This window comes from Vicugna pacos, chromosome X (genome assembly GCF_048564905.1).
Source record: "Vicugna pacos chromosome X, VicPac4, whole genome shotgun sequence".
Lineage (NCBI taxonomy): Eukaryota > Metazoa > Chordata > Mammalia > Artiodactyla > Camelidae > Vicugna > Vicugna pacos.
The window spans coordinates 83,700,553-83,717,576 of NC_133023.1; the positions used below are offsets into that span (position 1 = coordinate 83,700,553).

The window sequence follows — 17,024 nt, forward strand, 5'->3', positions numbered from 1 at the left end:
CTTGTTTGAGTCCTTGAACCCCAGAGCCTGGCACAGTCAGTGACTAATAGATGTTTAAGTGAGTGCATAAATGAATAGAAGAAATTTAAGAGAGTGGGGAGTATGGTTTACTGAGCTGGACTGGCAAGGCAAGTACAACAAAAAAGGGAGGTGCTGACATGAAAAAAGCCTGGAGAGGGCTGGCAACAGTCCCCAGGCTGGGTACAGAAGCGAGCGATGCCAACTCACCACTGATGGTTCCGGGGTGACTCTTCTCCTAAGGCCAGCTCCTCTAACCTCGGCCGCCAAGAGGCTCCCTTTTCACCTGCCTAATCCGGAAACCTACACTATGGTTATCGCTTCCCCTGGGTGTTCATCCTTTCTCAGAGCTTTCCTTTTGGCTTCTAAACATGCTTCAGTATTTCTTGTATTTTAGAAAAATCTTTCACCAACATCCTTGCCAAATTTCTCTAAAAGGTTGTCTATGCTGTTTCCATTCTCAACCCAGTCTGGCTTCTAGTCTTCGTAATTCCAGATCATCAGTGATTTGTAAGTCACCGAATCCCATGGCCTTTTTTCAGCCATCACACTCCACCTTCCAGCAGCATCCAGCCCTGATGGCCACTCCCCTTTCCTTCTTCATTCTTTTCTCTTGGATTAGATAATATCAGTTTCCTGGTTTTTCACCTACTCTCTGGCTACTCCTTTTCTGTCTTTATAGATACATTTCCTTACCTGTATAGTATCCTTAGCGTTCTTTAAGGCTGGGCCCTAGGTCTGTTTCTGTTCTTTCTTTACTCTCTCCCCCTGACTAAATCCAGGCCCATGGCTTCAATGATCATCTGAAAATAGATGAATTCCAAATCTGTATCTCCAGCCCAAATCTCTTCTCTGAGCTCCAAGACCTGTATATCCAACTGCCCCCATCTCCACTTCCCACCTGCCACTTACCCCTCACTGTAACGTGGTTTCTGCCTCACCAGTTCACTCATGCCTCAGTACTGCCAAATCCAGTGAACGTGAACCCTTCATGTTTCTTTTCTTCCTTAATCTCTCTGTGGCATGGGACACTGCCAGCCACTCTCCTCCTTGAAAATATCCCTTCCCTTATTTCAGTACTCTCTCCCAGATGAGGACTACTCTCTTTGAATCACCTTGATGGCTCTTCCTCTTTACCTGCCTCTTGGGATGCTGGTTTGTAAAAGCTGAGTAAACATAAAGCAGTGACTTATTGAGTAAAGGCAAACTGACCCCTAAACTGACTCCTAACTGACATTAGGAGAAGCTAGCAGGATGGAAGTGAAGCAGCAGCTTAAGGATGTTGTCCAAACATTTTGGTTCTTTTGGAACAAGAGTAGTGAACCATGATTTGATCTTCTTGGTGGGCAAAATAAAGGCATAGTGCTAGTGAAGGCAGAAACAAATATCATTCATCCACTTTCAGAATTCTCAAAAGATTAATTAAGTATCAGAAGTTTAATTTCTCAAAACTAATAGCTATTTAGTAAAGTTAATAAACACACTTAGCTTCATACTTGAGTGATGTTGATATTTATTGACATCAATGCAAAACAAGCTAAGGCTAAGAGTTGCTATTTAACAGGAACAAATATTGGTGCAGTTTCCTTCCTGGAGAGGGTATGCACTCAGCTCATGAGACCTAAGATAAAACAAAGACTGGATTGTCAAGCACCAAATAAGGGTTAAACTTTACTGATAAAAAAATTGCTAAAGGCAAAAGGAGATGTTTAAAAATATTTTTATGCTAAGCTTACGTAAGCAAACAAAAAGCTAAAACTAATCCTAAAACTTTAGGACATAGGATATAGACATGACTATTTGAATTTTTCCTTAAGCGAAAATTTGTTATATCCTTCACTCTAGTTGTATTACAATTACATGCTTCTTGCTTCTACACTACACAAAGTCGACAGTTCTCACCAATAATGACTATAACTAGATCTGAACAAGACTTCAAAGTGACTCTGCTCCACTGAAATTACAAAAATTCAATCCAGGATTAACAAAACCTTTTGATTTTGGAGCCAGTTCTCTTTTCTTCTTCTCGTGTCATACCTAATTAAGTCCTCTCTTGACATTTCCTGCCTGCAAATTACAATGCATGTCCTCTCCCTCAGCTTTGTCTGACACTTTAAAATTAATTTGTAGGAACTGCATAAAAAATGAAATTGTACTTCCAATCTGAACCTGCAATTGGGTTCCTGCTTTGACGCAAAACACACTCCTCTGCAGTGTACCCCACCAGCACAGCGACCCCCTTACTCTCTCTCTATTCCTTTGCCCTGAAGGCACTTCTGGATTGCTTAATACGTGCTCTTTGGCTGCCTAGACAGTCAGGACACCTAAAGCCATTCAGACCTATCACTCCTCGCCTCCTTCTTTTCTATGGCTAATACCACTTTCCTGCTTTTTTTCTATGGTTGAATCTCCAGACTTGGTGTTGTCATCAGGGGGACAGAGTCGATTTCGGCTTCGAGCTCCTGGTTGGTAAAGCTGCATTGCTGGGCGATCCTACAGTAAAATGAAATATTAGTGTTACAACACAGCTACTAAGCATTTACAGGAGATTTTCAGAGCATAAGTTATGTATTGATATATACCAGAAACTCATACAAGACCAAAAATGTGAGGGCGCAGTACGTGACAGTAAGTGTTGACAGTTAATTTGCTTCTAACTGCCCACTTCCTTTCCCCTATCTGCAAAGGAAAGCAACCATTTCATAAGCAATATTTTATATGCCTAGCATAAATTTTTGATAACTCTACTGCCTAATTTTCTTAACCATCTCAAGATGGTTCAGCTTGAATGAACTTGAATAGTTTTTACTTAAAAGCCACTGCCATTGTCCATCTCTCATCCCCATTAGTAAATTGACTTAAAAATGCACCACCACCTAAGAAAATTTTAGGAGTTAGAAACAATTATAAAGAATGCAGTCTTAAGTGGAGACCTCCCTGAAGTTATGAGCTCAGATCGTTGTAACTTACCTCAAACATGACTGTCTCTTAATTCAGGTTTGACAATGTAACAGCCCAGCTTGAGGCTCTCTAGGTGGCACTTTAGATCTCAGGTTCCTAAATAAGCCTCAATAAACTCACCATGTACCTTTCAGTTCAAGTCATGTGTTTGGTTTATGACAGTATGATCCTGGAAAACTTAAATACATAGGTCTTTTTCTGAATTGAACAAAACATGACATGAGCCTTCCTTACCCTTCCTCTCTGCTGTATTAAAGTTAGCCTTAAAGCATTATTCTCAAGTGAATAATTACAGCAAAATATTTCATTATTTTCACAAGATGAAATGGTAAAGCATATGATACTCCTGCGTGGTATTTAAAGAAATGGATGATGGGGCTCCATTGTGCAAAGATGGGACAATTTAAATATCAACAAGGACAATAAATGACAATAACAAGTTGGAATACACCAAATATTTCTAAATCCACAAGTTCTTAAAGACTGAACAGAACAAAACTCATTGATAACCCCTAGAAGTTGCTGTTACTCTGAATACTGTAAATAAAGGTAAAGGATCAAGTGTTTATCTTGCCTTTCCTGTGTAAACTGAATTTTAGGCTAACCAAATAGTTGATTAGGGGAAATTCCTCTTTGTAGAATATCAGATAATAAATGCAACAGTAAAGGCAGAATATATATGTATATGACTGTTTTCCAATCTCCCACCATGAAATAATGAATCTAAGCAAAATCATTAGAAGAAAGGATGATAAAATGTCTTACAATTGGAGGGAAGGTATAGCTCAGTGGTAGAGTGCATGTTTAGCATGCACAATGGATGTCCTGGGTTCAGTCCCCAGTACCTCCTTTAAAAAATAAGTAAACAAATAACCTAAAAAATAAAATAAAAAAATAAAAAATTGTATAATAGATGGATCAGGCTTCAAATACCCGAACCAATCAGTTGTTTTTTTCTACTTTTTATCTTGAAAATTTTTAAATGTACAGAAATGTTGTAAAACTTGTACAGTGAATACCTCATACCCTTCTCCTAAATTCACAATTGTTAACATTTTTGTCACATGTGCCTCTTCTGTCTCTAATGTGTGCACATGCACGCACGCATACAGACACATTATTTTTGCAGACCATTTGAGAGTAAGTGCAGACAGACATTATGACCCTTCATTGCTAAATATTTCAGCTTGTATATCCTAAGAGCAAGGACATCCTATCACATAACCACAATACAACTGCTATTGATCAATCTTAACATCACACTAAAAGTACACTCAGATATTATATGCTTCCTGATATGATGCAATAGGAACTGCACACCACCGCCTATGAGATGTTCTTGCCTAACATTGAACCTGAATATATTCAGGCCTCTAGGTGAGGGGCCACCTGTTTTTGTGAATAAAGTTTGATTGGCAGACAGCCAGGCTCATTCTTTTATATGTTGTCTATGCCTACTTTTCTTCTAAACTTACTGGTTGTGACAGAGACCACATGGCCCACAAAGCCTAAAATATTTACCATCTTGCCCTTTACAGAAAAAATGTGCTGACTCTGCTCTAGATATGACTACCAGTTCTCAAGGGAACAAAGAAGGTAGAGAAACATGTTAAATGATGCCACAGGGATGTAATTAGGCAACCTGGACTGTTAGAAGCTCTATAGGACAAATTGGTTTCTGCAACAAATAAGTGGTAGGAAAACAAGAGGAGGAGGAAGTGTTTAGATTAAGAGAGTTAAGGGGACATTTCACAAATACAATTTGTGGACCTTATTTAGAGCCTACAGAGAAGATATTAATGAAGCAATTAGGAAAATCTGAACACTGAGTAGGCAGGATGTTAAGGAATTATTGTCAAGTTTTTTTTCTGGTGTGAAAATGCTGTTATTTTATTAAGAAAAAGAGTCTTTACTCTTAATAGTGACATATTTAAAGAAGAAATTGTTTAGGATTTGCTTGAAAATAATCCAGTAGGGGTAGGATGGGGTAGAGTAGAAAGAAGCTTGGCCATGAGGTGATAACTGCTGAAGCTGGGTGATGGGTACATCATTTTATTCCTCTATTCTCTCTACTTTTGTGTGTTTTAAATTTCAATAAGCAGTTAATAAAAGGACCCCACCACGACTACAGAAAAGGTGCAGATAGTTAAAGTTCCTCTTTAAAAATTCTGTAACAAACAACGAGCTAGTCCTTTACACTTGCAGGAAAAGAAAAAAATCCTTGTGAAAACAAACAAGTTTAACAAAAAACGGCACCTTGTTTCTTATGCGATCTCTCTTAACCACTTCCTCTTTCTTTTCAGTTTTTTCTGAGCTGCCTACTGGCTCGGTACTTTCAGTCTTCTTTCCTTTATCCCGAAGTGCTTCTTTCTCTTTTTTTATTTCTTCTTCCTTTCTTTTAAAAGCCTTCTCTTTCTCATAGCGCTCCTTCTGCCTCCGGCGCTCTTCTTCCTGCCGCTTCAGCCTCTCTCTTTCCCTAAGGATGCGCTCTTGATCGCGTTCGTAATCTCGTTCCCGCTCCCTGTAGTCTCTGGCACTCTCCTCTTCCGGTCTGCATGAAGAACAAATCTGAGAATGTACCCTCGAAGTTCTCCTAATCACAAATGAAGGAACACTCTGCTCCTGACTTGGCCACTACAATGATGTTGTACTTTTGGAGCAGCATTAAAAAAAAAAACCACTAGTATTTTGAAAAACAACAACAAAAAAACCCATAAGTCATTCACCCAGATTAAGATACTAAAATATTTGAAATCTTTCCTCATCCCTCTGCTCCTTGGAAAACCATGTTATCTTAATTCAGACACAAGCCCAGGATATAGCAGTAAAACTAGCACCTAGAAACATGTTGAAAACAAATGTACCAAAGACCCCCCGACTACCGACCTCTTAGGCTTTTCATCTTTAAATTCACCATCAGAACGCTTGGGCAATGTACAGCTTTGCCCACTGGCCCTTTCATCACTCAGATTCTCTTTGTCCAATTTCTTGGCTTTCTCTCTTTTGTCCAATTCTTTTTCATCTCCTTTTTCTGGCTTCTTGAGCAGCTTTAAAGAGAACAAATTTGTTTATTTTGAAGGGTAGGACATTGTCTTCTGATTCTACCAAAGAGAACAATACACTAAATATTTTCAGTTTAGGCTATAGAAGGCCCCTATCTCTGCAGGTACTCAAACTTTCAGGTGAACAACTAATGCACGAGAGCAGCAATTTGCTAAAAGGACGCTATTAATGTGAAAGTGTTATCCACTCAAATGAAGTGGTTTAATCACTTTGTGGCAATAGGATCAAAACTCCTTTGGCTTTCAGTGGGTCAACCTTTAAATGGACCAGTGCACACTTCCAAGTATGCCTTCTGTAGCAAACCAGCATGTCAGTATAACTTGATGGGAAAATATGCCATGAATTTAAAATGCTAGGCAGACAGACCATTACTGTTGGACTATTTTTATGTAGTAATTAGAATGACAAATACCTTGGTCACCAAAGGAGAGATCCATTGCAAGAATAATTTTGCCTTGAGTCTGAGAGAAGTAACATACTTATGATGGTACAACCATATTATCATTAGAGATGAAAAACAAGAATTATTTGGCATTTGATTTAAAAATTCAAATACCTCATACAATAGAATTGTGAAGTTCCATCTCTACCGAGTAGGAACTCTGCTCAATGTCATATATATATTACATATATACATATATATATATAATATATATATAGAATACATATTATGACAGAATGCAATTCCAAAATAAAAGTGGTTTATGTAGTCCAAATTGCTGACAAAACAGTTTCTTTCCCATGCCACTACGACAAATCTCTCTAGAATACCCCTAGGTGTTGGATATTCAGAGAGGTTTTTAGGCTAAACAGAAGAATTTCAAGTCTCAGAGTGAAGGCATCATATAAAGTTTCATCTCAGGGTGAAGGCATCATACAAGCCACCAAGCAAAAGGCAAAGCACCACAAGACTTAAGCATGAAGTATTTCAGCACACAGACAGCCACTGCAAATGGCGAGTCCAAACTGGACACTAAGAAGGCACCAGTGTAAAGTGAGGATACCATGTGCAGGTTTCAGTGGAAGTGTTCTTATTTCTCTAATGAACATCTTTGTTAGAAGCCAAGATGTTCACCGCTCTAATAAGAACACTAACGAATGTCTCTAGCATGGCTGGCTCTACCTTCTGCCTTGCTGATAATAGCAAGTCAAGTCACTTGTGGCATGGCGGACAGAGAGACTGCTAGAAGGAATTAAGATGGGAACCTCCTCACCCTGCCGCCAAGCCCCTTATCACCAGTACTGAGCCCTGGAGAGCCTTGGGGAACCCTAGCCACATAAATGGCTGAATTTTGAGGAGGGTAAAAGGAGACCCTGCCACCACCTCTGTGAGATCTTTCTCTGACTTTCTCTGAAGTACTATGTACAAGTACTTCTCCAGAAGTTCGTTGGAACAAGGGCTGCCCAAGCCATGCCCTCAGAAGGGAAGCAGCAAGGCTGGGATCTTTCTACAGGCTTTCCTCTTCCGACATGCACTGCGATAATCAGAATCTGCTGCTCACAGATTCCCAGGTAGATGCAAGAAGATCACATGGGGAATCATGTGAGAAGGGGAAGGATGTAATGCAGGATGTATATCCCTAGGACTCCCACAAGGCAGCCAATTAGGAGAGGCATATAAAAAGAAGAGAAAGAGCTCTTTAGGCATGGTTGTCCTCTAGCTGTATATTGTTGAAGCTTCTGGATACGCAGCAGAGCATCAGGAAGTCATCTGGGCTCCCTTCTAAAGTAGGAATTAAAATGGCTCAGCTTTTAAGAAGACTCAGGTCAGTCTGAAGGGGTTTTCTAAAGGTAATAACACTACCACCACCACCAAAAGGACTTATTAACTAAGACCTGTGTGTGTGACATGATACTAGGTGCTCTGTATCATGTACTTGGTCCTTACATTTTTCTGATTCACAGCTTGTAACAGAAACCTGTGTACCTGAAGACAGTGGAAAACAAACAGATGAGGCAACTTCATGTATCAAATATGAAGGAAAAGCTGAATAAAACCCGTAATTCATGCCAGCCAGCCCTAAGCCCTTATTTATAAGAATTGAGAGAATAATAATTCAAAAATTGAACATTTTTAATGATTAAAAATAACACAGATCTGCACTGAAGAAATACCCTATAAACTACTTAATCTTTTCAATTGTCTTAAATTTTAAAAATAATACTATTACAGGAAAGATTTCTATGGATTCACCCCCCCCCAAAAAAAGACAAAAACAAAACCAGAAAACTGTTTACACCAACACAAGATGCATGCATATTTGAAGAAGTAGATACATGCAATTTTCAGCAACATGCAGTCAGTTTATTTTCATACCTTAATCTTTGGTTCATCCTTTAATTTGTCCCTTTCTGGAACTCTGTCTATCTTCTTTAGCTTTTCTATATCTTTCCTTTTTCGTTTCTCTTCTTCCTTCCACTTCCTCCTCTCTTCTTCTCTTTGCCTTTTTCTTTCTATTTCTCGCCTCCTCCTTTCTTCTCTTTTCTCTTCTCTCATCCTCTAGAAGAAAACATCAGCACAAGCCTTCAAACAAGATAATCACCACCAGAAACTTAATCCTGAAGATACGTTGGGCACCCACTAAACTGTGTCATCTTTCCTTCCTACTTTCTACCTCCTTAAGCCCCTCCCCATCCCATTCAGAATGAGAGAGAAGAAAGACCAGGGCCTGCTGGTATCAGAGTCTCCCACGGCTGCCTTGCTATAAATTGAGGCTTTCAGGAAATCAAGAGTGTCTCTGGAACAAGCTAAGGACGCTCTGGGTTTGCAGAGTGAATCCTTGGTCCAGCAACCAAAGTGGAGAAGAGGGTCAGGAAGTGAGACCGATGAGCCAAATCTTTAAAGAATAATGGTAAAAAAAAAAAAGCAGCTATTTCTCCTATAGGATCCCAATGCTCTTATGTTTACAGAATGTGAACCAATGAAATAAAAGTATTGAGAGAACTATAAAAACAAAAGGTTTACCTGCTTGTTTTTCAGGAAGCTCAAAAGTGGGGTTGTCTTTTTAGCTACATAAATGTAAACAGATTATTAATATTTATCAACCCCTAGAAAGGATTCCATTTTCTGACATTCCCTGCCAACCACCCGAGGCAGGAAAACCACACCCCTTAAACAGTTAAATTAACAACTATATTATTGGAAAGAAGTTTTACAGTATTCTATTTCAATCCTGAAGGTTTAAAATACTTTTTTAAAAGTTAAGAAATTCAAATTAAAATAGTAATTTTTCAAAAGAGTAATTCCTGCTGTCAGAATTAAGTGCAAAGGACATTCTCTTATTTTACAGATAGGAGTATAAATCTGTTCAACTGGGAACAAATTAGGGTAAGGGGCTACACATATCTAACCTTTTAACCCCGTAAACCCACTGCTGGGAGTTTATTCTACAGAAACTATCAGAGGTGGTCTTATACTACGTGTCCATTAATAAAATCCAAGTTTTAGAAGAATATTTAATTCATTTTTCAATATTCTGAACAATGCTATCTAGCCTCATAGCAAGCTTTTTGAAAAACATACTTCCTTCAGATAAGTTCCTAAGATTAGAAACCTTGTGTCAGAGGCTATGTTTATGTTTAGAGCTGATATAGTTGTCATAACTTACAACTAAAACCAACATCCAAGCTAGAATTTCTCAAGAAGTGTTCCATTTTGCAGTAATTAATTTCATTTTTTAGTATTTTCAGGTCAAAAATTTTTTAGGAATGTGAACTTATTACTAGAAAACACCAATTGATCTTCAAAGGCTTACCAACATCTTAAGGTCCCATATGACTCTTCAAAGTTTTTACATTTGTGTACATTTGTGTGGCACTAAATAAGTCAGAGAATTTTCCCCATCTTATCAATACATTCTCAATCCTGTGAGGCAGGCATTTTCTGTACTTTATAGTAGAAGAAACATAGTCTTAAAGAAGTTAGTGCCTTTCCTATGGTCACACAGCTAGCAAGTGACAGAAGTGGGAGTCTGATAAGTCTTCTGATGAAAAAGCTGTTGCCCTTAATTCCTTTTGCCCACTTACCTATTAATTCTCTATTTTTTGCTTCTATTTCCTCTAGCAGTGTCTCTGGAGTAGATGTCATTTTCTCATTATCTGCAGCATAACTTTCCAAAAATTTTCTATATTCTGGATCTAAATAATTGTTTAAGTAAATAGAAAATATAGCAGACTTTAAACAAAATAGGAAATATCTAGGATATTTACTTATCAAAGAGGATAATTTTCTACTTCCTGGAAGACTGAAAATAAACCTACCCATACCCTTAAGATAGACTATTTAGGGCTTTATCAGTCACTTACTCTCAGAACTCCTATTAGGGATACCCACTGAGGGAGTCTGGTGTAACACGGAGTCACGGAAAATGAGACACTACACATTATAACACAACCTCCAGGAATGTTAAGTACTTCGCTTTTAAAAATCACTGCTCCTACTAATCCAGAGTCACACTTATGGGAGAACTGCAAGCTACAGTTACGGGACTTTCAGAGAGTACTGTGTGTAGTGTGTAAGCAATTCCTGCATATATACCTCACTTTAGTTAAACTCAGCATATGAAAATCAGGTGTTCCAAAAAGGTAAATGAGGGGGAATGTCCTAGATGTGGCACTAGAGGTGACGATAGCTCCTGGAATTCTTTCCTAGATGACTCTGACATCAGGAAGGGTAACACATGAGTTGTTATAGTGCTTGTATTTGGAGCATGCGCTGTGGAGCATGTCACCCTGATCTAGTCTTCCAGGTCTGAATCTATGATATAATCAATAAGCAGCTGTGTGTCAAGTCTTTTCTGTGTTTTCTTTATAAAATGCCCATTATAGTAATAAATAATGGAAACCAAACTAGTTGATTCTACAAATCAATCTGATATAAAATACTACAGTGAAGTCCTTATCCAACAGCTACATTACAGAGATCTCAAAATCTGGATCCAATTTCCCTTAAATGGCAATTACTTCAGTTTTTTAGTTCTAGTATTTCCGTTCAATGTAATTACTAAGTGTGCAGTTAACTGCATATTCAAAGCCTAGAAAACAAGACTGGCCACTTCAGCTACTTTATATTAAGCTACTCAAGTATAGAAACTTTTCCATCACAGCTCTTCCTCTTTATAAAAATGAAAACCAAAAGTCAAATAAATCATTGTAAAAATGGTAAGGGGCCTCAAGGAGTTGTACTTTGAAACATCTGATTTTTTTTTCCATTGTCTTGTAATCAACAAACCTAAGGTGATTTACAGAAACCCACCTCCACTCTAACAAGCAAAGCTTTCATCAGTGAGTTACATTTTGCATGAACTTTATTTCATGTTTTCCTAATTTAAAAGATTGGAGTCCAATTAATTCCCACAAAGGTAGTATTTTAAAAAACCCATAGCAATAGCATTACAGAACTAGAGCTATACTGTACCATCATCGATAGTCCCAACTTTAGTATCTCTTTTCTTAGTCTTCTTTTTTGCAGCTTTTTGAAAAGGTGCAAATTCTACTATGGCAGGATATTCCTGACCTGTTTAGAAAAAATACCACACTTGCTATAATAAAGAAAACGTCAAAAGTGGATACAAGTCAACCCACTGCTCTCTAGGTCTCCTTTGATGACAGTGATCTGAATAGAGTCTCCCAACAGGCATAAATCACACTGGCACAACTAAAATCAACATGTTACCAAAGGAGCTCCCAATTCATACTGATAACATAATGAAAAGATATGAGAGGGAAGTAAAACATTCATTTAAATTCGACTTCTAAGGTGTGACATTGTGATGCGTGGGGGAAATATCTACAAACTAATTTTCATTTAAAAAATACATCAGAAATCTCTAGAACAGGCAAAGCTATAGAGACAGAAAGTAGATTAGTGCTTGGCTAGAGCTGGGGGGTAGTGGTGGGGAGAATGGGGAGTGACAGCTAATGGGTATGAGGTTTCTCTTTGGAGTGATAAATGTGTTCTAAAATTAGATTGTGGGAAGCAGAGTACACTTTAAAAGGGTCAATTTCATGGCATGTGCATTTTATCTCAATAAAGCTGTTATTAAAAAATACAACAGGAGACACGAAAACCACAGGCAACAAAAGTAAAAAATAGATAAACTGTGCTACATCAAAACTAAGAACTTTTGTGTATCTAAGGACACAATCAACAGAATGAAAAGGAAACTGATGGAACTGGAGATCTGCAAACCATCTATCTTTATAAGGGGTCAATATACAGAATATCTAAAGAACTCCTACAACTTAACAACAACAAAAAACCCCTAATAACCTGATTAAAAAATGTTCAAAGGACTTGAATAGACATTTCTCCAAAGATGATATACAAATGGCCAACAAGCAAATGAAAAGATGTTCATATGCTCAAGCATATGAAAGGTTAAAATATGACCTCACTAATCATTAGGGAAATGCAAATCAAAACCACAATGAGATAGCACCTTACACGTGTCAGAACAATGACTATCAAAGGGGGAAAAACAGAAAATAACAAGTATTGACAGGATGTGGCAAAATTAGAACCCTCATGCATTACTGGTGGGAATGTAAAATGGTATATCTGCTATGGAAAACAGTATGGTGGTTCCTCAAAAAAATAAAACAGAATTACCATATGACCCAGCAATTTCACTTTTGGGTATATATTGAAAAGAAGTGAAAGCAGAGACTTGAACAGAGGTTTGTACATTCCTAGCAGCATTATTCACAATAGCCAAATGTCTATTGACAGATGAATGGATAAAGAAAATGTAGTATATACATACAATGGAATATTAGTCTTAAAAAGGAAACTCTGACACATGCTACAACATGGATCAACCTTGAGGACATTACATTAAGTGAAATAAGGCAGTCACTAAAAGTCAAATACTATATGATTCCACTTTTATGAGGTGCCTAGAATGGGCAACTTCATAGACAGAATGCTGGCTCATAGAGGTAGAAAGGTAGTTGCCAGAGGCTCGGGGGAAGGAGAAATGGGGATTTGTTTAATGGTCAAAGTTTCAGTCTTACAAGATGAAAAAGTTTCAGAGATTGGTTGCAGAACAATGTGAATGAACTCAAAACTACTGAACTGCACACTTAAAAATGGTTAAGATGGTAAATTTTATTTATGTGTATTTTACTACAATTTTAAAAAATGGAAACAAAAAAAGCAATGAGGTTATAATACATATTATAACATGGATGAACCTTGAAAACATACTGAGTAAGAGAGGCAGTCACAAAAGGTCACATGTTGTATGATTCTGTTTATGTGAAATGTCCAGAATAAGGAAATCCATAGTTAGTAGATTAGTGGTTGCCAGGGCCTAGAGGGAAAGGAGAATGGGCAATGACTGCTAATGGATATAGGATTCTTTTTGGAGTGATGAAAACATTCTGGAATTACACAGTGGTGATAGTTGAAAATCTTTGTGAATATACTAAAAACCACTGAATTTTATGATATGTATCGCAAGAATAATTTTTAAAAACCCCAAATGACTACTGGAAAAATATACCAGACCCTGTTATAGAATAGTGTCATACAAGGTATAAAATACCCTTAAATCATTGACATGCAAACATAAACCAGAATACATTACTAGAACTGATCATTAAGCATCACAAAGCAGTCACAAAAGGAAACAAGATTTTAGAAATCCTAGTGAATGCAGAATTAGATTACCTTAATAACTGATATATTTGAGGAATAGATAAACCAGACCGAAGCAGAAGGAAATTGTGGATGACAGGCTGAAAAAAACAAGTGAGGCCAAACTATCAAGGATGCTGACTACCAGACTAAGGAATTTGGACTTTTTTTCACAACTGCTATCTTAAGTCACTATTTTCAAAAAGATTAATTTCACGGTAATATAACAGATTGAATTATATAGAAATGGAAAAAATGGAAAATCCTGTAAGTTTAGACACAGTGGTTGTCTAAGCATTAGGTGATGAAGACATAAAGTGTGAAAGTACTACTAAGTCTAGATGAACAAGATATTAAAAGGCAATAAATTGACAAAATCCATCACTCGTTTAAATGTAAGAGATAAAAAAGAGAGGGAAAAGTTAAACACAACTCAGATTTCCAGAAAATCACTGCTATCTACTAAAGTTAGAGTGGAGAAATAGCTGGTTTTGGGGGGATTAATAAAAGCTGGACAAACACAGTAGCAGTCCTTCAACTTTTACTGGCATATTCCCTGACAAAGATTTCATTTTTATCAACTTTGAAGTAACACTGAAAAAACATTCTAATAAAAAGACACATATTCATTTATGATTGCAAAGCCAAAAGAAAAGTGGCAAATGGCAGCTTGGACTTTCTCTGGCTAAATGTTGCAAGCGGCAGATAATAAAATCAGAGCTAAAGCTGAAATTTTTCTTCCCTATAAACTCTCCTGAACAGAAGGTGGGAAATCATCAAGTTTGATGTTTTAATTACATACAACTTAGAATGCTGAACAGTACTCCAACTGAGAACTATTGACATAAAGAATTTGAATTAAATAAGTGTTGGTCCTTGAAGCAAGATGAAAAGTAAATATTTAAAACTTGTCATACAAGTTTAAAGGGTCATTTATCAGTATCACTGATGAAACTAGTAAATCTTCAAAACAATGGATCATCTAATACAGGGCAAAAAAATTGTCACAGGAGGAGAAAACAGTGGCAATTTCATTCGGTTGATCAAACTACAGAAACAATAGGTTAATAAAAATACATAAGGGCTGTGAAAAGTCACATTATCTATTTATAAGGCTGTAATAAGATTATCAAATGTGTAAAACTCTTTAAATGTTGCTCATTTTATCACCCAGGATTTTAGAAAAGCCATGAAGGCATTGAAAAAGCACTGATGCACATATTGTCTTAAACATACAAATGACAAAGAAACTCCCCTTCAGTTAAAAGGACTCACCTTTATTGTCAAGGAATACATAACCATCAAAACGATCCCTGAACAAAATAATGTCCTCTTGGTTTTTAAAGTTGATGTATGCTCTGGCATACATATGAGGATACAGACTGCAGGGAGGAAAGCAATTATGTAAATGTGCTTGCAGGTGTCTGGCTGAATTACAAGTATGCATATATTAAAGAGACAGGTTCAAAAATCAAATGGAAAACAATAGGATAAAAAAGAATGGAAGAAACCATTTTCATTTACCCCCGCCCTCTTTTATTTATTTATTTTACCTAGTATCATTAGAAAAAAACTCAAAATAATCATGCTCAGGCATAGGCTGAAGATGTTCCTGAAGCTGCTCCTTGGTCAAAGTGGGCGGTAATCTCCGAATTACCACCTTAAGAGATGAATAAGGAAAATAAAATTAGTACAAATCACATTTTCTGTTATATCTGAATCACTGTTCCTGAAGAAAGCTGGCCTTTAAAAGATGAGATCACTTATAAAAACCCAGAAGAATGTTCAGAATGATTAGTAAAACATAATAGTAAATCGATTAAAAAAAAAAAACTCTCATAAGTGAGAACTGCCTGGAGCAAGGAAAACTTAAGGTTCAGTTAATCCGAAGCCCCGCAATTTACTAGGTTTTCGCCTCATTTTCTATCACCCATTTTTCAATAGATGTAGTGGTAAGAAATTAATATGCCAATCCTGGTCTTTTGTGGGTGCCACGAACTCTTGATTTTATTAACATTTCCCTACCACATCCAACACATCCTAAAACAAAATCCTTCCTCATTCAGCATAAAGAATTCAAAACTCTAAATAATACCCAAAATTCCCTCTTTGCTCCCAAAACAGGATGCACCCGACCTGACCCCCAAACCATTAACTCCTACCCCCGACTCCCTTAAGTAACCTACATTAATATTCCTATCACAAACTACTCCCACCCTTAATGGCCTTTCACTATTTAATAATTCCCCCCAGTTAACCTTTTAATTCCCCATTCTCTTCACTCTCGTTCCCCGCTCCCATTATCTCACAGGTCTGACCTAAATCCTTGTCTGGAAACCACCCCGCCTTCCCTCACTCCCATCCTGGAGCTTGGTCAGGAGGGGCTCCCCGATTTCGGGCGAGTGGATGAGACAGGGTGATGCGATTTTCACTCGAGTGAAGAAATAGAGGAAGAGATTGGGAGAGGAAGAGGGCAGCCCCATTCCCAACCATCCTCCACGGGTGGCGGAACCGTCCCGCCCTCTCCTGGGCCAACAGCCGGCCAGACACCTTGCTCAATGCCTCTTTCTTCTCCTTGTTCCGATCCTGCTTATCTTCCCCTTTCGTACTGTCCCCCGAAGCCCCACCGCCGCTGCCTGTGGCTCCTGGGGGAGTCAAGAGGGTTACTCGCTTCTCCTTAGGCCTATGCTCCTTCTCCTCCTTCATGGCCTCGGCTTCGCTCCTAAAGCAGCAGCCTGGCCTAAACGCCGCTACGCCGGGCACATACGACTCCCGGCCCACTCCGGGCAGAGCTCCGCCCCCAACAAACGCCCCTAGTGATAAGCCGAGCCCAGCGTTCCATTGGGTCACGCCAGAATCTCGCGAGACTTTAGGGCGTCCGGCTTCCCTCGGCGGAAAGGTTGTAACACCTGGTCGTAGCTTCCCGCCGGCGGAATCCCCGCACCACCCAATCCCCTCGCGACCCAGACTCCCTCGGGGCACGTCATTAGCAAGTCCGCCATCTTGGCTAGAACGAGTCTTTCACGGACTACAAATCCCGGCGTACAAAGCAGGTACCCGCTTCTGGCCGGGAGTTCTGGAGCAGTAAATATTTCAGGGTTACTATTTGTAAGTAAGTGAAATTCTTAATTTTGAAAATTTAGGTTTTTTTTGATCAAAACATACATTCTGTAGGCTGTACTTCTCTTCGTTTTCCCTAGATAAACCCGATGTTATCCTAATTTTACCTCATTTGTGTCTTCTATCATTGATTCTCAAGTGTGCTTTGAGAAGCTTGAGAATTTCTTTTCCCTATATTGATGAGGATTCACAGACACTTAGTAAACAGGCACAAAACACTGAT

General features: G+C 38.2%; 1 protein-coding gene across 2 annotated transcripts; it reads right to left on the minus strand.

Annotated features, from left to right (window-relative positions):
• Positions 1–1,514: 1,514 nt before the first annotated feature.
• On the minus strand, positions 1,515–16,563 carry UPF3B (UPF3B regulator of nonsense mediated mRNA decay). Of its 2 annotated transcripts, XM_006215884.4 has the most exons (11): positions 16,232–16,563; positions 15,235–15,341; positions 14,957–15,063; positions 11,459–11,557; positions 10,069–10,179; positions 9,008–9,051; positions 8,360–8,542; positions 7,931–7,969; positions 5,866–6,026; positions 5,236–5,530; positions 1,515–2,511 (listed from the first exon to the last, which is right to left on the minus strand). In XM_006215884.4, exons 1-11 carry the CDS (start codon positions 16,385–16,387, stop codon positions 2,362–2,364), a joined length of 1,452 nt encoding a protein of 483 aa, XP_006215946.1. In that variant the 5' UTR covers positions 16,388–16,563; the 3' UTR covers positions 1,515–2,361. The 2 variants fall into 2 exon arrangements, with proteins under 2 accessions (XP_006215946.1, XP_006215947.1); XM_006215885.4 differs by lacking the exon at positions 7,931–7,969 and having other exon boundaries at positions 16,232–16,561.
• Between the last annotated feature and the right edge of the window lie 461 nt (positions 16,564–17,024).

Coding starts and splice junctions, on each gene's coding strand:
- UPF3B (XM_006215884.4), bottom strand. CDS start 16,387: ATGAAGGAGGAGAAGGAGCATAGGCCTAAGGAGAAGCGAGTAACCCTC. Junction 11,558..14,956: donor TGTATTCCTTGACAATAAAG/GTGAGTCCTTTT, acceptor TTTTCTAAACAG/GTCAGGAATATCCTGCCATA. Junction 8,543..9,007: donor GCTTCCTGAAAAACAAGCAG/GTAAACCTTTTG, acceptor GTTTTCTTCTAG/AGGATGAGAGAAGAGAAAAG.